This window comes from Tachypleus tridentatus, chromosome 7 (genome assembly GCF_004210375.1).
Source record: "Tachypleus tridentatus isolate NWPU-2018 chromosome 7, ASM421037v1, whole genome shotgun sequence".
NCBI classification, from domain to species: Eukaryota; Metazoa; Arthropoda; class Merostomata; order Xiphosura; family Limulidae; genus Tachypleus; species Tachypleus tridentatus.
In genome coordinates this window covers 188,709,220-188,732,698 of record NC_134831.1, presented here as the reverse complement: position 1 = coordinate 188,732,698, position 23,479 = coordinate 188,709,220, and the positions used below count along the sequence as shown (strand labels likewise).

At 31.3% G+C, this 23,479-nt stretch overlaps 1 protein-coding gene across 7 annotated transcripts in view; it reads left to right on the top strand.

Annotated features, from left to right (window-relative positions):
- Positions 1–23,479, top strand: part of LOC143257525 (protein slit-like) — a 305,134-nt gene that overhangs the window by 192,477 nt on the left and 89,178 nt on the right. For all 7 annotated transcript variants that reach the window (XM_076516317.1, XM_076516315.1, XM_076516313.1 and 4 more), the window contains 2 exons: positions 1,994–2,065; positions 22,640–22,711. In XM_076516317.1, coding sequence (XP_076372432.1) covers positions 1,994–2,065; positions 22,640–22,711 — 144 coding nt within the window. The remainder of the gene's footprint in view (positions 1–1,993; positions 2,066–22,639; positions 22,712–23,479) is intronic.

Genomic DNA, 23,479 nt, shown 5'->3' with positions numbered 1-23,479 from the left:
CCAATATTCAAGTAGTTTACATGCTGTAATTTATATTACTGACCCCTGGATACCCAACATTCAAGTAGTTTACATGCTATAGTTTCTTCTACTGACCTTTGGATATCAAATATTTAAGTAGTTTACATGCTGTAGTTTCTTCTACTGACCTTTGGATGCCCAACATTCAAGTACTTTACATGCTTTAATTTCTGCTACTGATCCTTGGATACTCACCATTCAAGTAGTTCACGTGCTGTAATTTCTTCTACTGACCCTTGGATAACGAACATTAAAAGTAGTTTCCGTGCTGTAATTTATTTTATTAACCATTGGATACCCAACAGTCAAGTAGTTTACGTGCTGTAATTTCTTCTACTAACCCTTGGATACCCAACATTCAAGTAGTTTTCCTGCTGTAGTTTCTCCTACTTGTCATAGGATAAAAAACATTCAAGTAGTTTACATACTGTAGTTCTTTCTACTGACCTTTGGATACCAAACATTTAAGTACTTTACATGCTGTAGTTTCTTCTACTTACCATTAGATAACAAATATTCAAGTAGTTTACATGCTGTAATATATTCTACTGATCCCTGGATACCCAACATTCTAGTAGTTTACATGCTGTAGTTTCTTCTACTGACCTTTGGATATCAAACATTTAAGTAGTTTCAGTGCTGTAGTTTCTTCTACTGACCAATTGATACCCAACATTCAAGTGGTTTACGTGCCGTAATTTCTTCTACTAACCCTTGAATACCCAACATCAAAAGTAGCTTACATGCTGTAGTTTATTCTACTAACCCTTGGATACCCAACATTAAAAGTAGTTTACATGCTGTAATCTTTTTTATCATTAAAGTGCTTTTTGATCCTTTCAGTATAAAAGACAGAAATGCGACACTGAAGGATTCCCATTGTGTTGGTGATAGAGAACAGTTTACTTGAACGTTGGTAGAGCTACTTGAGTTACCATGGAAATCTTATCTATGAGTATCTATAATACAAAACTCTACTTCTACTGCACGTGTCTGACAATTTTCGTCTGGACTTTTCCTTCTCGAGTATCACAGCAAAAAAAAAAAAAGTTAATTTCTGGCGCCCAGCCAGCGTCGAAATTCAGTGAAACGTAACGAGAACGGTAGGAGACAGACAGCTAGTGTACATAGTTTGGATTTGTTGGGTGAGATGATGTAGGAGTCTACAGGTCTATCGCGGGGGTGGCTTATCTGTGACTCACTGTATATCTTGTCAGCGTTCAAGAAAACGTTCCTTATTCTTGTATCACAAATCAAGACATGTGAAATAATTAAACAACTTCATTACATGGTATAAATAGAGTATAACAGGCATTACTCTGTTAAAATATAACTGTTTGACATGAGGGTTTATTGACGAAAAGCAGTTATTTATCGTAGATGTTAAAAGATAGAAAATAAACATCTAACAAAACCATACTATTTATAAATGAGTAACTTAACGTCGTTGAAATTTTGGTATTGATTCGCTTACATGTTTTATCGATAGGATGACGTTTTTCTTGGCATGTCTCGAACCACCAAAAATTAGATTTTCACCATCGAATGAAACTTATAATCAAGTGGTAATTAATCTGAAAGTTACGTGTCAGTTGCGATCCGTATGATTTAACTTTTAAACAAAAATTCTAATAAAGAATCACTAAGCAACTTCAATGGGGAAGAAAATTTATCCAATCTTAAACTGGTTTACGTTATTTCAATCATGACGCAGTATTTTACGCAACCTTTCAATTCAGGAGAATAGCAGGAATGAGCCATGTAGTTAATTACAGGTCTAACATCTGAAAAACTTAGCATGTACTAAATTGTTATTTGGAAAGAAGAAACGTCAGCGGTGTAACATTCCTTTCAATATGTGAAATTACTTGTCTTTCAAAGTCACATTGTTTTGTTATTGTTTCCCTCATCTGACAGTTGTAAAAGAGAATCAAATATTACCCAATCGTTTTTGTTGTTTTATTTAATGTAGATTGCTCAACGCAAACAAGATTGGCTGCATCCGAAGAGACGCTTTCGCTGATCTACACAACTTGAATCTTTTGTGAGTACACGACTCGTTCTGTTACGATAATGTTTTTATTTATATTACATTACTGCACGTATATATTTATATTACATTACTGGAGGTATATATTTATATTACATTACTGCACTATATATTTATATTACATTACTGCACGTATATATTTATATTACATTACTGGAGGTATATATTTATATTACATTACTGCACTATATATTTATATTACATTACTGCAGCTATATATTTATATTACATTACTGCACTATATATTTATATTACATTACTGCACGTATATATTTATATTACATTACTGCAGCTATATATTTATATTACATTACTGCACTATATATTTATATTACATTACTGCACGTATATATTTATATTACATTACTGCAGCTATATATTTATATTACGTTACTGCACTATATATTTATATTACATTACTGCACGTATATATTTATATTACATTAGTGCACTTATATATTTATATTGCATTACGCTTTGGTTATATTTATATTACAATACTACGCGTATATATTTATATTACTGCTCGTATATTATGATTCCTTATGTAATTCACTTCTTTGGAACGTCGGAACAGTGCCTTGTTATGGAGTTAGATATCTGGAAACGTAAATAACTGGGCACAAAAGTTAATTTGGACGTCTGACTCTACTGTTTCTAAAGCCACGCGTTATATCGGATTTCAATATTTCTTTTACCCCTCTAAAACATTCGGCCTGAATTTCGAGTTCGATGTGCCGAGATGTTTTCTTATCCCCCACCGCCACTAGGACTTTCACTAAATTTTAACATGGGTAGAACAGACAGCCTGACAAGAAGCACCGGGTTCTTTCAGACAAATCGTTCAAAGATATTTAAGGAGCAGCTATCAAGGACGTCTTCTAAAAAAATGCAACATTTTTGTGTGTGAAACAGAATCGCCTGGAAGAAAACACACAAGAACTTGTTTTGTTTTTCTCTCCTTCTGTCACATAGTTGTTATTCACTATCTCGAAACTGATTCCGGATTTTTTTTTAAACCTAGAAGTTTTTTTCGTCAACTCACATTGATAGTAAATTCATGTAATTTTGCATTATAATAAGGTCACAAAGGTGAAAGTGTTTGTTATTACAATAGGACGAAGATTTTCCTCACGCCACAACCTGTAAACGTATCTCTAGTTTTCTAAGTCACACATAAGACCATCAGAGATTTACATCGCCTAACATTGCATGAGAAAATGCAGATTTAGTTTTATCATTTTTAGTTTGAAAACTTTAAAAAAATAGTTTAGTTTTTGTTCGCAATAAACAGATTATTACCAGCAAGAATCAAGGAGAAAACTAAACTGGAAAGGAAAAAAAAAAAACCAACTAAAATCGTCTCATTTGTAACTTCAACTTAGAAGATAACTTGTAATCGACCCTTTAATCTATGCCAAAACAAGGTTTAGGAAATGGTGAATTTTTAGAGTGAGTGGCACAACCAATCAGGGAATTTAATCCTGTTTCATAAAAGAAAAAACGTATGAAGTAAAACATCCAATCTACGCTTGTGCAATTAGTATGCTTTGCCTCTTTTTAAGGGTTTACATGGCCAGGTGGTTATAGCGCTTGACTCGTAATCTAGAATCGCAGATTCGAATCCCCGTCATACCAAACAGGAGGGGTACTAGTCGCTAGTAAAAGAGTAGCCCAAGAGTTGGCGGTGGGTGGTGATGACTAGCTGCCTTCCCTCTAGGCTTACATTGCTAAATTAGGTACGGCTAGTGCAGATAGCCCTCGAGTAGCTTTGCACTAAAATTAAACAAACAAAACAATACATGAATCTAAAAGTAAGGACTGCTTTCCTTTTTTGTTTTTAGACTTTCCGTAGCTCTACGCCTTTGTATGTTTCACGTAACTCTAGCTGTTTTCTTATGTTTTAGTACATCTACTATTTTTTACGCTCTGCAAAGATCTAATTCTTATGCTATGCTTTACGCAGCACAAAACACTTTTTAGGCTCTGTTTAAATCAAAATGAATTTAAGTTTTGCTAAAATCGAGTTTTTTTACTGCTTTGCGTAGATCTAAGAGTTTTAAGACTTTACGTAGATCTAAAGATTTTTGTGATTTATACAGATCAAAATTATATTTTTTAGGTTTTGCATAAATGGAAATTCTTTTTCTAGGCTTTGCGTAATTCTAAATGTTGTTTATGCTTTGCGCAAGCTTACATATTTGTATTGCTTTGCGTAGATATAAACGTCTTTCGTTTGTCTTGAATTTTCGCGCAAAGCTACACGTGGGCTATCTGCGCTAGCCGTCCCTAATTTAACAGTTTAAGAATATAAGAGAAGGCAGCTAGTCATTACTACCCACCGCCAACATCTGGGCTACTCTTTTAACAACGAATAGTAGGATTGGCCCTCACATTATAAAGCCCCCACGGCTGAAAGGGCGAGCATGTTTGGTGTTACGGGGATTCGAACCCGCGACTATCGGATTACGAGTCGAGTACTTTAACCACCTAGCCATGCCGGGATCTATAAATCTCTTTTCGGCTGACCCCCCGCTAGTACAGCGGTAAGTCTACGGATTTACAAAGCTAAAATCAGGGGCTCGATTCCCCTCGGTGGGCTCAGCAGATAGCCCGATGTGGCTTTGCTATAAAAACACACAAACACACACACACTCTTTTCGGCTTGGTATAGACCTAAATGCTTTTAGGGTTTACACAGCTCAAAATGTTCGTTAGGTTTTGCGTTGATCTATATTCTTTTTAGACTTTTCTTACATCAAAATGTTTTTAATTTCTGCGTAAATCACGTCACTTTTTAAGCTTTACGTGAATTTAAATTCAACCTCCCCCTTTTTCTTATAAATCTAGAAAATATAAGCAACAGTTAGTTTATATGGCTCCTTATAAATCTGGTGTTAATAGTAATTTTAACGTTTCTTGGTATTACATGCTGTAACACAACGGTAATTTCCGATAGAGGCCCGGTGTAACCAACTGGTTAAGGCTTGTTTGTTTGTTTTGGAATTTCGCACAAAGCTACTCGAGGGCTATCTGTGCTAGCCGTCCCTAATTTAGCAGTGTAAGACTAGAGGGAAGGCAGCTAGTCATCACCACCCACCGCCAACTCTTGGGCTACTCTTTTACCAACGAATAGTGAGATTGACCGTCACATTATAACGCCACCACGGCTGGGAGGGCGAGCATGTTTGGCGCGACTCGGGCGCGAACCCGCGACCCTCAGCTTACCAAGTGCACGTCTTAACGTGCTAGGCCATGCCAGGTCCCCTGGTTAAGGCACTCGTAATCCGAGGGTCTCGGGTTAGAATCTCCGTCAACCAAACATGCTCGTCTTTTCAGCCGTGGGAACGTTATAGTGTGTCGGTCAATCCCACTATTCGTTGGTAAAATAGTAGCCCAAGATTTGAGGGTGGTTGATGATGATTAGCTACCTTCCCTCTAGTCTTACACTGCTACATTAGGAACAGCTAGCGTAGATAGCTCTCGTATAGCTTTGCACGAAAAAACCAAATAAAAACTTCCGATATGGAGAACAGAGTTATTTGATCACTGAATTACACATTTATCCAAGAAAGCATTTGAATAATACGGTATTTTTAACCTGAAACTTTATCGGACACGTGGGTTAAATAGCCAGGTCAGTGACCCCACACTTTAAGCACCACCACTTCTAAATATGGACTGTTTACCGGAATTAAAACAGTCAATGAGCAGCGACCTCACTTCTAATTTTAACCAAATATCAAGACTGACATTCACAGTTATAATTGATCCACGCCCGAAAGTACGGAGTGTGTTCGGCAGAATATCGCGACTCAAACATTGGACCTAACCCTGTTCAAAAGAACATGCAATTTAATATCATAAGTATAACCAGTAAAGTAGCCACGCTATAAATAATAAATCCTGACACAATTGTTGTATGATATCTAAAATAAAATATTAAATAGAAACATAAGTGAAACATATCTTTAATAGTTCTATTAATATTTATCTAAACTTAACTGGTTAACCGAACTGTTTGCTTGCGAAAACAAACTAAAATCTGTTTATAACACTACAAAAATACATTTTTTCGTAAAATGTGTCTGATTTGATACGTTTTCGCATTAACGCTTGTTCGATGGTAATTTCTGTTTTCCAAAATAGAGAAAACAGTGCCAGAAGCAACATACATAACTATTTTTGGTTTGCTTTTTTGTAATTTAATGTTTATGGTATGAAAGCTGGAAGCGATTTCAGCCAAGGTGCTATTACTTAGGTCTTTACGTCAATAATCCCAGAAACAAAAACGAAAAATATTCCCATTATATCTTTTAAGCTGTATAAGTGAGGAATCTCAGATGTTCGGCAGTTAAAGAAGTATCATTTTTTCAATAGTGGTGATTACTGAGCACATTTGAAACCTTAGCAGCTGCAGAAAAATAGACGTAAGTAGTGATTACTGAGCAATCTTGAAACCCTAACAACAACAGAAAGTGAATGTGAGTAAAGATTACTGAGCATACTTAGAACCTTAGCAGCAACAAAAAATGGATGTAAGCAGAGATTACTGAGCAAACTTGAAACCTTAACATAAACAGAAAGTAGGTGTGAATAGGAATTACTGAGCATATTTGGAACCTTAGCAGCAACAGAAGTGGGCATGTGTAGAGATTACAGAGCAAAGTTGAAACATTTGCAGTAACAGAAAATAGATGTAGATATTACTAAGCAAGTTGAAACCTTAACAGAAATATAAAGTAGGATGTAATTAAGGATTACTAAGCAAACTTGAAACCCTAACAGAAACAGAAAGTAGTTGTGAGCAGAGATTACTGAGCACACTTGACACCTTAACAGAAACAGAAAGTAGGTGTGAACAGGGATTACTGAAAATACTGAAAACCTTAGCAACAACAGAAAATGGATGTGAGTAGAGATTATTGAGCAAAATTGAAACCCTAACTGAAACACATGTTACTTGGACATTATTCTAATATGAATCTGAATAGTACGTATAAATTATTGTTTTTCATTTAAGCCAACTGGAATAGTGTTATATTTGTTCAATTACAGTTAACAATACGTTTAAGTTCTTGTATTTTTTACTTGAGTGAACTGGAAGAGTTTGATATCTGTTAAATTAGAATTAATAATACGTTTCGATTGTTGTGTTTTTTTATTTAAGTGAACTGGACTGATGTGATATTTCTTAAATTAGAGTTAACAATACGTTTAGATTAATGTTTTTCTTATTTAAGTGAACTGGAATGATGTGATATTTGTCAAATTATGGTAAACAATAAGTTTAGATTGTTGTATTTCTTTTTTAAGTGAACTGGAATGATGTGATATTTGTTAAATTAGAGTTAATAGTACGTTTTCATTGTTGTATTTCTTTTTTAAGTGAACTGGAATGATGTGATATTTATTAAATTAGAATTAATAGTACGTTTTCATTGTTGTCTTTTTCATTTTAGTGAAGTGAAACGATGTGATATTTGTTAAAGAAGAGTTATCAATACGTTTAGATTGTTTTGTTTTTAATTTAAGTGAACAGGGATGTTGTGATATTTCTTAAATTAGAGTTAATAATACGTTTAGATTAATGTGTTTCTTATTTAAATGAACTGGAAAGATGCGATATTTTTTAGAGTTAATAATACGGTTAGATATTTTTTGTATTTGAATGAACTGGAATGATGTGATATTTGTTAACTTGGAGTAAATAATACATTTAGATTGTTGTGTTTTTTTATTAAACTGAACTGGAATGATGTTATATTTGTTAAAATAGAGTTGATAACACGTTTAAATTGTTGTGTTTTATATTTGAATGAACTCGAATGATGTGATATTTGTTAACTTAGAGTTAACAATACGTTTAGATTGTTGTGTTTTTTATATAAGTAAACTGGAATGATGTGATATTTGTTAACTTGGAGTAAATAATACATTTAGATTGTTGTGTTTTTTATTAAACTGAACTGGAATGATGTGATATTTGTTAAAATAGATTTGATAATACGTTTAGATTGTTGTGTTTTTTTTTATTTTAGTGAACTGCAATGATGTGATATTTGTTAAATTAGAGTTAACAATAAGTTTAGATCGTTGTGTTTTTCATTTACGTGAACTGGAATGATGTGATATTTGTTAAAATAAAGTTATTAATACGTTTAGTATGTTGTGTTTTTCATTTAAGTGAACTGAAATGATGTGGTATTTGTTAAATTAGAGTAATAATACGTTTTGATTGTTGTGTTTTTCATTTAAGAGAACTGGACTGATGTGATATTTGTTAGAGTTAATATTACATTTAGTTTGTTTTATTTTTCATTTAAATGAGCTTGAAAGTTGTGATATTTCTTAAATTAGTATAATAATACGTTTAGATTTTTGTGTTTTTCATTTTAGTGAACTGGAATGATTTGATATATGCCAAATAAGAGTTAATATTACATTTAGATTGTGTTTTTTTCATTTAAATGATGATGAAAGTTGTGATATTTCTTAAATTAGAGTTAATAATACGTTTAGATTAATGTGTTTCTTATTTAAGTGAAATGGAATGATGTGATATTTTTTACAGTAGAGTTAATAATACCTTTAGATTATTTTTTTGTTTAACTGAACTTGAATGATGTGATATTTGTTAAAATGAAGTTATTAATGCGTTTAAATTGTTCTGTTTTTTATTTGAATGAACTCGAATGATGTGATATTTGTTAACTTAGAGTTAACAATACGTTTAGATTGTTGTGTTTTTTTTATAAGTAACCTGGAATGATGTGATACTTGTTAACTTGGAGTAATTAATACATTTAGATTGTTGTCTTTTTTATTAAACTTAACTGGAATGATGTTATATTTGTTAAAATAGATTTGATAATACGTTTAGATTGTTCTGTTTTTTATTTTAGTGAAGTGAAATGATGTGATATTTGTTAAATAAGAGTTATCAATACGTTTATATTGTTTTCTTTTTAATTTAAGTGAACAGGGATGTTGTGATATTTCTTTAATTAGATTTAATAATACGTTTAGGGTGTTGCATTTTTCATTTTAGTGAACAGGAGTGATGTGATATTTCTTAAAATAGAGTTAATAATACGGTTAGATTGTTGTGTTTTTTATTTAACTGAACTGGAATGATGTGATATTTGTTAAAATAGATTTGATAATACGTTTAGATTGTTCTGTTTTTTATTTTAGTGAAGTGAAGTGATGTGATATTTGTTAAATAAGAATTATCAATAAGTTTAGATTGTTTTATTTTTCATTTAAGTGAACAGGGATGTTGTGATATTCTTAAATTAGAGTTAATAATACGTTTAGGGTGTTGTGTTTTTTATTTAAGTGAACTGGAATGATTTGATATATGCCAAATTAGAGTTAATATTACATTTAGATTGTTTTAATTTTTCAATTAAATGAGGATGGAAGTTGTGATATTTCTTAAATTAGAGTTATAATACGTTTAGATTAACATGTTTCTTATTTAAGTGAACTGGAAAAATGTGATATTTCTTAAAGTAGAGTTAATAATACGTTTAGATTATTTTTTTGTTTAACTGAACTTTTATGATGTGATATTTGATAAAATAGAGTTAACAATATGGTTATATTATTTTTTTGTTTAACTGAACTGTAATGATGTGATATTTTTTAAAATAGAGTTAATAATACATTTAAATAGTTGTGTTTCTTATTTATGTGAACTGGAATGATGTGATATTTCTTGAATTAGAGTTAATTAACGTTTAGATTGTTGTGTTTTTCATTTAAGTGAACTGAAATGATGTTATATTTGTTAAAATAGAGTTGATAATACGTTTAGATTGTTGTGTTTTTTATTTTAGTGAACTGGAATGATGTGATATTTGTTAACTTAGAGTTAACAATAAGTTTAGATCGTTGTGTTTTTCATTTAAGTGAACTGGAATGATGTTGTATTTTTAAATAAGAGTTATCAATACGTTTAGAATGTTGCAATGTTTATTTAAATGAACTGGAAAGATGCCATATTTTTTATATATCAGAGTTAATAATATGGTTAGATTTTTTTTTATTTGAATGAACTGGAATGATGTGATATTTGTTAACTTGGAGTAAGTAATACGTTTATATTATTGTGTGTTTTATTAAACTGAACTAGAATGATGTTATATTTGTTAAAATAGAGTTTATAATACATTTAGATCGTTGTGTTTTTCATTTAAGTGAACTGGAATGATGTGATATTTGTTAAAATTAAGTTATTAATACGTTTAAATTATTGTGTTTTTATTTGAATGAACTCAAATGATGTGATATTTGTTAACTTAGAGTTAACAATACGTTTAGATTGTTGTGTTTTTTATATAAGTAAATTGGAATGATGTGATATTTGTTAAAATAGATTTGATAATACTTTTAGATTGTTCTGTTTTTTATTTTAGTGAAGTGAAGTGATGTGATATTTGTTAAATAAGAATTATCAATACGTTTAGATTGTTTTGTTTTTGATTTAAGTGAACAGGGATGTTGTGATATTCTTAAATTAGAGTTAATAATACGTTTAGGGTGTTGTGTTTTTTATTTAAGTGAACTGGAATGATTTGATATATGCCAAATTAGAGTTAATATTACATTTAGATTGTTTTAATTTTTCAATTAAATGAGGATGAAAGTTGTGATATTTCTTAAATTAGAGTTAGTAATACGTTTAGATTAACATGTTTCTTATTTAAGTGAACTGGAAAATGTGATATTTCTTAAAGTAGAGTTAATAATACATTTAGATTATTTTTTTGTTTAACTGAACTGTTATGATGTGATATTTGATAAAATAGAGTTAACAATATGGTTATATTATTTTTTTGTTTAACTGAACTGTAATGATGTGATATTTTTTAAAATAGAGTTAATAATACGTTTAAATAGTTGTGTTTTTTATTTAAGTGAACTGGAATTATGTGATATTTGTTAAATTAGAGTTAATAATACGTTAAGATTAATGTGTTTCTTATTTATGTGAACTGGAATGATGTGATATTTCTTGAATTAGAGTTAATTAACGTTTAGATTGCTGTGTTTTTTATTTAATTGAACTGGAATGATGTGGTATTTGTTAAATTGGAGTTAATAGTACGTTTTGATTGTTGTGTTTCTCATTTGAGAGAACTGGAATAATATGAAATTTGTTAAATTAGAGTTAATAATACGTTTAGATTGTTCTGTTTTTCATTTAAGTGAACTGAAATAATGTGATATTTCTTAAAATAGAGTTAATAATACGTTTAGAATGTTGTGTTTTTTTATTTGAGGGAACTTTAAAGTTGTGATATTTCTTAAATTAGACTTAATAATACGTTAAGATTTTGGTGTTTTTTATTTAAGGGAACTGGAATGATGTGATATTTATTAAATTAGAGTTAAGAATAAGTTTACATCGTTGTGTTTTTCATTTAAGTGAACTGAAATGATGTTATATTTGTTAAAATAGAGTTGATAATACGTTTAGATTGTTGTGTTTTTTATTTTAGTGAACTGGAATGATGTGATATTTGTTAACTTAGAGTTAACAATAAGTTTAGATCGTTGTGTTTTTCATTTAAGTGAACTGAAATGATGTGGTATTTGTTAAATAAGAGTTATCAATACGTTTAGAATGTTGCGATGTTTATTTAAATGAACTGGAAAGATGCCATATTTTTTATAAATCAGAGTTAATAATATGGTTAGATTTTTTTTTATTTGAATGAACTGGAATGATGTGATATTTGTTAACTTGGAGTAAGTAATACGTTTATATTATTGTGTGTTTTATTAAACTGAACTAGAATGATGTTATATTTGTTAAAATAGAGTTTATAATACATTTAGATCGTTGTGTTTTTCATTTAAGTGAACTGGAATGATGTGATATTTGTTAAAATTAAGTTATTAATACGTTTAAATTATTGTGTTTTTATTTGAATGAACTCGAATGATGTGATATTTGTTAACTTAGAGTTAACAATACGTTTAGATTGTTGTGTTTTTTATATAAGTAAACTGGAATGATGTGATATTTGTTAACTTAGAGTAAATAATACATTTAGATTGTTGTGTTTTTTATTAAACTGAACTGGAATGATGTTATATTTGTTAAAATAGATTTGATAATACGTTTAGATTCTTGTGTTTTTTTATTTTAGTGAACTGGAATGATGTGATCTTTGTTAAATTAGAGTTAAGAATAAGTTTTGATCGATGTGTTTTTCATATAAGTGAACTGAAATGATGTTATATTTGTTAAAATAGAGTTGATAATACGTTTAGATTGTTTTTTTTTTAATTTAAATGATGATGAAAGTTGTGATATTTCTTAAATTAGAGTTAATAATACGTTTAGATTAATGTGTTTCTTATTTAAGTGAACTGGAATGATGTGATATTTCTTACAGTAGAGTTAATAATACGTTTAGATTATTTTTTTGTTTAACTGAACTGTTATGATGTGATATTTGTTAAAATACAGTTAACAATATGGTTATATTATTTTTTTGTTTAACTGAACTCGAATGATGTGATATTTGTTAACAATACGTTTAGATTGTTGCGTTTTTTATATAAGTAAACTGGAATGATGTGATCTTTGTTAACTTGAAGTAAATAATACATTTAGATTGTTGTGTTTTTTATTAAACTTAACTGGAATGATGTTATATTTGTTAAAATAGATTTGATAATACGTTTAGATTGTTGTGTTTTTTTATTTAAGTGAACTCGAATGATTTGATATATACCAAATTAGAGTTAATATTACATTTAGATTGTTTTTTTTTCATTTAAATGAGGATGAAAGTTGTGATATTTCTTAAATTAGAGTTAATAATACGTTTAGATTAATGTGTTTCTTATTTAAGTGAACTGGAATGATGTGATATTTCTTATAGTAGAGTTAATAATATGCTTAGATTATTTTTTTGTTTCACTGAACTGTTATGATGTGATATGTGTTATCAATACGTCTAGATTGTTGCGTTTTTTATATAAGTAAACTGGAATGATGTGATATTTGTTAAAATAAAGTTATTAATACGTTTAAATTGTTGTGTTTTTTATTTGAATGAACTCGAATGATGTGATATTTGTTAACTTAGAGTTAACAATACGTTTAGATTGTTGTGTTTTTTATATAAGTAACCTGGAATGATGTGATCTTTGTTAACTTGGAGTAAATAACACATTTAGATTGTTGTGTTTTTTATTAAATTGAACGGGAATGATTTTATATTTGTTAAAATAGATTTGATAATCCGTTTAGATTGTTGTGTTTTTTTTATTTTAGTGAACTGGAATGATGTTATATTTGTTAAAATAGAGTTGATAATACGTTTAGATTGTTGTGTTTTTTATTTAAGTGAACTGGAATGATTTGATATATGCCAAATTAGAGTTATTATTACATTTAGATTGTTTTATTTTTCATTTAAATGAGAATGAAAGTTGTGATATTTCTTAAAGTAGAGTTAATAATACGTTTAGATTATTTTTTTTGTTTAACTGAACTGTTATGATGTGAAATTTGTTAAAAGAGAGTTAACAATATGGTTATATTATTTTTTTGTTTAACTGAACTGTTATGATGTGATATTTGATAAAATAGAGTTAATAATACGTTGAAATAGTTGTGTTTTTATTTAAGTGAAGTGGAATGATGTGGAATTTGTTAAATTAGAGTTAATAATACGTTTTGATTGTTGTGTTTCTCATTTAAGAGAACTAGACTGATGTGGTATTTGTTAGAGTTAATATTACATTTAGTTTGTTTTATTTTTCACTTAAATGAGCTTGAAAGTTCTGATATTTCTTAAATTAGATTAATAATACGTTCACATTTTAGTGAAAAGAAATGATGTGATATTTTTTTAAAATAGAGTTAATAATACGGTTAGATTGTTGTGTTTTTTTATTTACCTGAACTGGAATGATGTGATATTTGTTAAAATAGATTTGATAATACGTTTAGATTGTTCTGTTTTTTTATTTTAGTGAAGTGAAATGATGTGATATTTGTTAAAGAAGAGTTATCAATACGTTTAGATTGTTTTGTTTTTAATTTCAGTGAACAGGGATGTTGTGATATTCCTTAAATTAGAGTTAATAATACGTTTAGGGTGTTGTGTTTTTCATTTTAGTGAACTGGAATGGTGTGGTATTTCTTGAAATAGAGTTGATAATACGTTTAGATTGTTGTGTTTTTTTTATTTTAGTGAACTGGAATGATGTGATATTTGTTAAATTAGAGTTAAGAATAAGTTTAGATCGTTGTGTTTTTCATTTAAGTGAACTGAAATGATGTTATATTTGTTAAAATAGAGTTGATAATACGTTAAGATTAATGTGTTTCTTATTTATGTGAACTGGAATGATGTGATATTTCTTGAATTAGAGTTAATTAACGTTTAGAGTGTTGTGTTTTTTATTTAATTGAACTGGAATGATGTGGTATTTGTTAAATTGGAGTTAATAGTACGTTTTGATTGTTGTGTTTTTCATTTGAGAGCACTGGAATAATATGAAATTTGTTAAATTAGAGTTAATAATACGTTTAGATTGTTCTGTTTTTCATTTAAGTGAACTGGAATAATGTGATATTTCTTAAAATAGAGTTAATAATACGTTTAGAATGTTGTGTTTTTTATTTAAGGGAACTGGAATGATGTGATATTTATTAAATTAGAGTTAAGAATAAGTTTACATCGTTGTGTTTTTCATATAAGTGAACTGAAATGATGTTATATTTGTTAAAATATAGTTGATAATACGTTTAGATTGTTGTGTTTTTTATTTTAGTGAACTGGAATGATGTGATATTTGTTAACTTAGAGTTAACAATAAGTTTAGATCGTTGTGTTTTTCATTTAAGTGAACTGGAATGATGTGGTATTTGTTAAATAAGAGTTATCAATACGTTTAGAATGTTGCGATGTTTATTTAAATGAACTGGAAAGATGCCATATTTTTTATAAATCAGAGTTAATAATATGGTTAGATTTTTTTTTATTTGAATGAACTGGAATGATGTGATATTTGTTAACTTGGAGTAAGTAATACGTTTATATTATTGTGTGTTTTATTAAACTGAACTAGAATGATGTTATATTTGTTAAAATAGAGTTTATAATACATTTAGATCGTTGTGTTTTTCATTTAAGTGAACTGGAATGATGTGATATTTGTTAAAATTAAGTTATTAATACGTTTAAATTATTGTGTTTTTATTTGAATGAACTCGAATGATGTGATATTTGTTAACTTATAGTTAACAATACGTTTAGATTGTTGTGTTTTTTATATAAGTAAACTGGAATGATGTGATATTTTTTAACTTGGAGTAAATAATACATTTAGATTGTTGTGTTTTTTATTAAACTGAACTGTAATGATGTGATATTTGTTAATTTAGAGTTACAATCAGTTTAGATTGTTGTGTTTTTCATTTAATTGAACTGGAATGATGTGATATTTATTAAATTATAGTTAATAATACGTTTAGAATGTTTCGATGTTTATTTGAATGAACTCAAATGATGTGATATTTGTTAAATTAGAGTTAACAATTCGTTTAGATTGTTGTGTTTTCATTTAATTGAACTGAATTGATGTGATATTTGTGAAATTAGAACTTAAAATACGTTTAGATTGTTGTGTTTTTATTTATGTGAACTGGAATTAAGTGATATTTGTTAAATTAGAGTTAATCATACGTTTAGATTGTTGTGTTATTATTTAAGTGAACTGGAATTATGTGATATTTTTACATTAAAGTCGATAATACATTTAGATTTTTGCCTTTTAAATTTGAATGAACTGAAATAATGTGATATTTGTTAAATTAAAATTAACAATACGTTTAAATTGTTGTGTTGTTTATTTCAATGAACGCGAATGATGTGATATTTGTTAAAATAATGTTATTAATACGTTTAAATTTGGTTGTTTTTTTATTTGAATGAACTGAAATGATGTGATATTTGTTAAATTAGAGTTAATAATAAGTTTAGATTGTTGTGTTTTTTACTTTAATGAAGTGGAATGATGTGATACTTGTTAAATTAGATTTAACACGTTTAGATTGTTGTGTTTTTATATAAGTGAACTCGAATGATGTTCTATTTGTTAAATTAGAGTTAAGAGTACGTTTAGATTGTTCTGTTTTCATTTAATTGAACTAAATTGATGTGATATTTGTTAAAATGAGTTTATAATACGTTTAGATTGTTGTGTTTTTATTTATGTGGACTGGAATTATGTGTTATTTGTCAAATTATAGTTAACTGTACGTTTAGATTTTTGTGTTTTTGATTTACGTGAACTAAAATGATGTGATATTTCTTAAAATAGAGTTAATAATACGGTTACATTGTGTTTTTTTTAACTGAACTGGAATGATGTAATATTTGTTAAAATAGAGTTAACAATACTTTTAAATTGTTGTGTGTTTTATTTGAATGAACTCGAATGATGTGATATTTGTTAAAATAATGTTAATAATACGTTTAGATTGTTGTGATTTTATTTAAGTGAACTGGAATGATGTGATATTTGTTAAATTAGAGTTAATAATACGTTTATATTGTTTTATTTTTCACACTCGTTTATTCTTATTACATTCTAGTCCTTGGAAATACTTTCATCATATTACTGTCCCCTCAAGTGGATATAAAAAAATGGTGAAACGTCGTTTTGAATTCGCTTCATTTTGATTTTGTATGAAAACATTTTAATGAAATTACCTTTTCACTAATAATTAGTTTTGATTTGGTTTGCTTTGCATTTCACGCAAAGTGAAACAAGGGCTATATGCGCTAGCCGTCCCTAATTTAGCAATGTTAGAATAGACCGTAGACAGGTAGTCATCACCTACCATCGCCAACTCTTGGGTTTGTCTTTTACCAACGAATAGTGGGATTGTTTGTCACATTGTATCGCCCCCACGGATGAGAAGGCGAGCATGTTAGATGTGACGGGTATTCGAAACTGCGCCCCTCAGTATTCGAAGTGAATTGATTGTCTTTTTGTAACTTCGTACAATTTCTTACTGTAATTGTATTAGCCTGGCATGGCCAAGTTGGTTTAGGCGTTCAACTCGTAATCTGAGGGTTGCAGGTTCGAATCCCCGTCGTACAAATGTAGAATGTGTTAATTCCATTCAGAGAACATCCACTTGTGTAGAATGAGGCAATTCCATAGATACAACATCCATTGGTGTAGAATTTGGTGGTTACATACAGACAACATCCAATGGTGTAGAATGTGGTACTTCTATACAGACAACATTCATAGGTGCAGAATAAGGTAATTCCGGTCAGACAACATCCACAGGTGCAGAATGAGGTAATTTCATTCAGATAACATCCATCCACTGATGCAGAATGAGGTAATTCCATACCCACAACATACCCTGGTGTAGAATGTGGTGGTTCCATACAGACAACATCCACTGGTGTAGAATGTGGTAATTCTATACAGACAGTATCCACAGGTGCTAACTGAGGTAATTCCATTCAGACAACATCCACAGGTGCAGAATGAAGTAATTCCATTCAGATAACATCCACTGATGTAGAATAAGAGAATTCCATTCAGATCACATCCACTGGTATAGAATTTGGTAATTTCATTCAGACAACATCCACTGGTGTACAATGAGGTAATTCAATACAGACAACATCTACTGGTGCAGAATGAGGTAATTCTATACAGACAACATCCACAGGTGTAGAATGATGTAATTCAATTCAGATAACATATACTGATGCAGAATGTGGTAATTCCATTCAGATGACATCCATTGGTATAGAATGTGGTAATTCCATTCTGACAACATCCACTTGTGCAGAATGAGGTAATTCCATATATACAACATCCTCTGGTGCAGAATGAGGTAATTCCAATAAGACAACACCTCACTGGTGTAGAATGAGGTAATACCATAGAGACAACATCTACTGGTGTAGAATGAAGTAATTCCATACAGACAACGTCCACTGGTGTAGAATGTGGTAATTCCATACAGACAACATCCACTGGTGTAGAATGAGGTAATTCCATAGAGACAACATCCATTGGTGCAGAATAAAGTAATTTGATACAGACGACATTCACTGGTGCAGAATGAGTTAATTTCTTACCGACAACATCCACTGGTGCAAAATGAGTTAATTTCTTACCGACAACATCCACTGGTGTATAATGTGGTAATCCCATACAGACAACATCCGCTGGTGCAGAATGAGGTAATTCCATAGTTACCGATCTCCAGTTTTAGAGTGTTTAGCTGCAGTTACTGTGCTTTAATGTTAAGGTGTTTTAATGTACGGGCTGAGCCATGACTCTTACCTAACGTTCCTTTATCTTATCTTTCTGTTCAAACAACATATCATGAATAGTCCCGTCTTTATCTTAAAAACCTCTATCTTTTCCTGTCGGACACACCTAATAGATATCTCGGGCAACGAGAATACTCCAAAGATTACAAACCTGGTTAACTACATAATCAAAGGCCCATCTGGTGAAACATTTTAAGCTATTATTGTTTTCGTCTTTTTAAAGACCTTTCAATCTTGAAGGTTTGTGGGTCATGGAGATTTAAAACAGGTTAGTTGTACCATCACGTCGACGCTCGAGCCCACGTAAAGTGACTGACTGGTAATAGCGAAACTGAAACCAATTCATCCTAAACCATGAAGCTATCATCAAGACACGTAAAACATTTTCTGTGTAGGAGATTTTTTAACTCGTTCAAGGGTATGTCCTCATTTTCGTCTAGTTTTTAGAGCTATAATAAATTTGCCGCGCAAAAAGTCAATCTTTATCGCCGATGTTCGCGTGAATGTTTTATATGACGTCACATTTCAGCACTAACTGATACTTCTAGACGATAACTTTGTTTGACTTCTTGTGCTTCTTTCTAGAAATAAGTATATAGCTAACCTATTATCTTCTGTCTTAACACTATACACGCTTGGGATGATTCAATAAAAGGTTGGATACAGAGTTATCTATTGATTTTATCTGTTATTTCAAGCTGGAGTATCAACAAGAAATAGAATTAAGCATATTTTACCATTTATACTATTAGTGATTATGTTTACACTTCTCAAGTTTAGCCTGGTTTGGTTGTTGTTAAGAGCAAAGCTAAAAAATGGGTTATCTGTTCCTTGCCCACCACAACGTCGTAATCTTGCAAACTCAGCCATTAGTGGATTGGTTTGGTTTGTTTTTAATTTCGCGCAAAGCTACTCGAAGGCTATCTGCGCTAGAGATCGCTAATTTAGAAGTGTAAGACTAGGAGGAAGGCAGTTAGTCATCACCACTCACCGCCTACTTTTGCGCTACTATTTTACCAACGAATAGCGGAATTGATTGTTCCCTTATAATGCCCCCACAAGTGAAAGAGCGAGCATGTCCGGTGAGAGGGATTCGATTTAGCACCCCACAAGTTGCGAGTCGAGCGCCATAAACAGATAATATTTGATAATAATGTTCGAGAGAACATCACAAGGAATTTTGTTTCAATCTACTCTAATAGTTATATCATCGAAAATAATTAGACGACTCTATTTCTGAAACGGCCCGACATGACCAGGTGATTAAGGCACTCGACTCGTAATCCGAGGGTCACGGGTTCGATTCCCCGTCACACCAAACATGCTCGCCCTTTCAGCCGTGAGGGTGTTATGAAGTGTCCGTCAATCTCACTATTTGTTGATAAAAGAGTAGCCCAAGAATTGGTGGTGGGTGGTGATGATTAGCTGCCATCCCTCTAATCTTACACTGCTAAATTAGGGACGGCTGGCGCAGGTAGCCCTCGTGTAGCTTTGCGCGAAATTCAAAACAAACTGTTTCTGAAAAGAAAAAAAAAACTCAAACATTCATGTCACAACAGTTTGATTTAATTAACATTTAGATAAGAATTTCAATACTGAATAATGAGATTCATTGGACGAATGTAATTAAGAGCAAAAATTTCTGTAATAAAAAAACACAAATTGCTTTTAGCCAACTTTTTTTGTTTAATTTTGTAAATAACATTTCAGTTATTTCGATTCCCTTCTCAACCCGGCAGGTCTTCATTTATTTTTGAAAAAAGAAAATAAAAACATTTTCAATGGAATCAGGGAATTTAGATTAAACATTTTTATGAGCCGAAAGTTTTATCGTTCCTCTGGCATCTAAGAAATGTGAAGTGAAGACTTGGTCGAGTAGAAGAAAAGATAGGACAATAAGAAGTAAGTCACCCGTATGAAACATCCTGGTCAACAGCTTTGAGAAACAATGAACTGAACTGTCAAGTGGTTGATTTATTGATTTCAAAGCCTGCTGACCTGGCCCATCAGATGGTTTACCCTCGCCTCCTTCACTTCTAACTGTTGTTATAGCAGCCCACTGTTAACGCCCTGTGTGTCAGAAGCAGTTCATTACAAAGGACAGTGCGTAAGTTAATGGATGTAAGTAAAACATTTCAACAAGCACGTCTGATCCAACATAGCTATCACACTTCTGTTTGTTAATTGAGAAAGCGGTGCGAATAAATATAAAATCGATTTGGATTCGAATAACGCTGTCACTGTTGTCTTTCGCTCTCATACATACCAGAATGTTCGCAAATACTACTTTTTGTCTTCTGAAGCCGGTAACGTTGCGATTGTTTCTGTAGAAGAAGTTTATTTCTTGAGTACATAATCACACATGAATACCTTTTTGCAAGAAACTGTAAACTGGTCTGTACATCAAAACATATCAAATGTTACCTAAAACATATCCAATTCATTAAATCATTCTTTGACAATTTACTATATAGTTATATTTACTATGTATAGCGTGAGATTTTGTTTGTTTTGAATTTTGCGCAAAGCTATACGAAGGCTATCTGCACTAGCTGCCCTTAATTTAGCAATGTAAGAAGAGAGGGAAGACAGCTAGTTATCACCATCCACCGCCAACTCCTGAGCAACTCTTTTACCAACGAAAATGGGGTTGATCGTGACATTACAAAGCCCTCCTGGTCGAAAGAGCGAACATGTTTGGTGTTGACAGGGTTTCAAATGCGCAATATTTTGCTAATTTCAAGCCATTATATTAACCTTGTGCTGGAGCTTTTCAAACCTCAAACTTTTATGGTACTCAGCACGAACATTTTGAATTTCAAACCGTTACAAACGTAGTACTTTTTTTTTTTAGTTGTTTGAGTCTTCAAACGTTTTTACTCTTTAAATAGCACGAGGATTTCCGCTTAAACAGCTGCGGTAGCGTTACAGGTTACCAACACTGTAGCTAAAATACATTTTTTAAAAAAAAAGTAACATTTAGACAGTTCAGGGAATTTCATAAGTTTACGTTTCTGTATGTAAGCCTTATATTCGTATAAACATATAAGTAGGTTTTATGAAACTTTATGTAAAGTTCTCTTATCTTCATACGTGTTATATGATTTAATGTTTAAAGATGGCTGCCTTCTGTCCCCACCTAATTGTCCTAGCAGTCACGGAAATTAAGGACAGCTGGGCTTAGCATTTCTATCGGAAGTCGCTCAAATTGACACCAGATGCTAGTTCAGTGTTTCGGGCTCATTCCACATTTTTTGTCTTCCTTTTGAACTTTTCTTTAAGTGCTTCCTTAAAAATATATTATTTTCTCTCCAGATCTATGTACGCGGGAAATATTCTGTGTAGCTTATTAACTTATTACTTCATGTCGAGTTTGTCAGTACAGGTGATTCTTCGAGAGAGAGAGAGAAAACAAACGGAAAAACTTCCTTTCAATTTCATAAAGCAATTCCATTCGTATTTTGTGTATGTGTATATATATATATTGCAGTGCTACTAAATTTGCGCTAATTTCAAATAACTTGCCAGAGAGAAAGCAACTGGCCAGTAGCCCCCTACCAACCACCATCCATGATATGGCAGTGACTGTCACGCTTGTAACTCACCCAAAGCACAATGTGCGTGGAACGCGGTTACCACAGAGGGAGATCCGCTTCATAACTTATAAAGGGGTATTGTTTTCTAAAGAAGCATACCTTGCAGAAAACACAAGTTAAAAATAATTAACACTCTGAATATGATGATAACAAAGAAAAATAAGTAGATACCGTAATGCTCAATTTTAACGTTTTCCAAGTCGCACAGCAACAAATAATCGACTAAGACAAGTCTTGTTGCTATTTAATGTCTGTTTAAGTAAATTAGTATGCACGAGTTCCGGTGGAATGGTCATAGCACGCGATCCCTGGGAGACTATTTGTCAGTTTTTGTTACACACTTCCTCAATCAATACAGTTTTACTCCGTGTATCTATGATCCTATAATCCCGGGATTCACGGCGAGTTGCGGATGTTGATTGCTCTAACCGTCTCATTACTTGTGGCACGGTGCTGAACGCTTGTCACAAATAATCGTTTGACCACATTTTTCTTTATTGCTAGGGACCTCGATTGATTTCTCGCTTATATCGGCGGTTTCTCTTTTACGTGATGTGAGAATAGCAGTACTTCTGACCAGCATGGTAGGGTGATCCTCATTTCTGATTGGATCTTGTTTCTTCCAGGTCGCTGTATGACAACAGTATCCAGTCTCTACGCAACGGGACGTTCTCTGCTCTACACAACATCCAGACGATGTAAGTAGCATTTCTTCTTCCTTATCTCGACACAACTGGACTTCCGCTGTGAACAAAAGCTGGTGGGAAGTTTCTATCTTTACCTGCGTCACGTGTTCGTAAAATTTCTAAAGCTTAAATATATTTCAAGACCATTGGTTTAAAAGCAGCGAGACAATTTTTTTAATTGTTAAGAGCAACATCACACAGTAATCTTTCTGTGCTGTACCCGCTGTAGGGATCAAACAACAAGTCTCCAACTTACAGCTTCTGTGGGTCACCAGAGGCAACACAGAGATGAAATTAAAGTTTTCTAAACAAATTATCTTTTCACTACCAATTATTTCTCTTTTATATATATATAATTTGGTCACTTGAAGTGTTTGGGACAACTGGGAACATCAGTTGATTGTCTTATATATGCAAAAACGGCTCGTTTGGGTTGAGAAAATATTTTACATAGAAGAGCGAAGAAAGTCGAAACGTTGTTCGCTCTTCTATGTAAAATATTTTCTCAACCCAAACGAGCTGTTTTGCATATATATTTCTCAACAAGTGGGTTTTCTCGACATCACTGAGTTGATTGTCTTGTTAACTAAAATCGTTCTCTTACAATTTTAGAAAGTTGGAAACCAACTGCTTTTCTTTTCATGACTGAAAAATGATCAGAACAGAAATGCATAAAATATTTTTCATTATTGAATGACGTTTCAAATAGCATTTCAGTAACCACCGCTCGTGGCTGTATGTAAATAACTGATTATTGAACATTTCAAGTAACCACCGCTC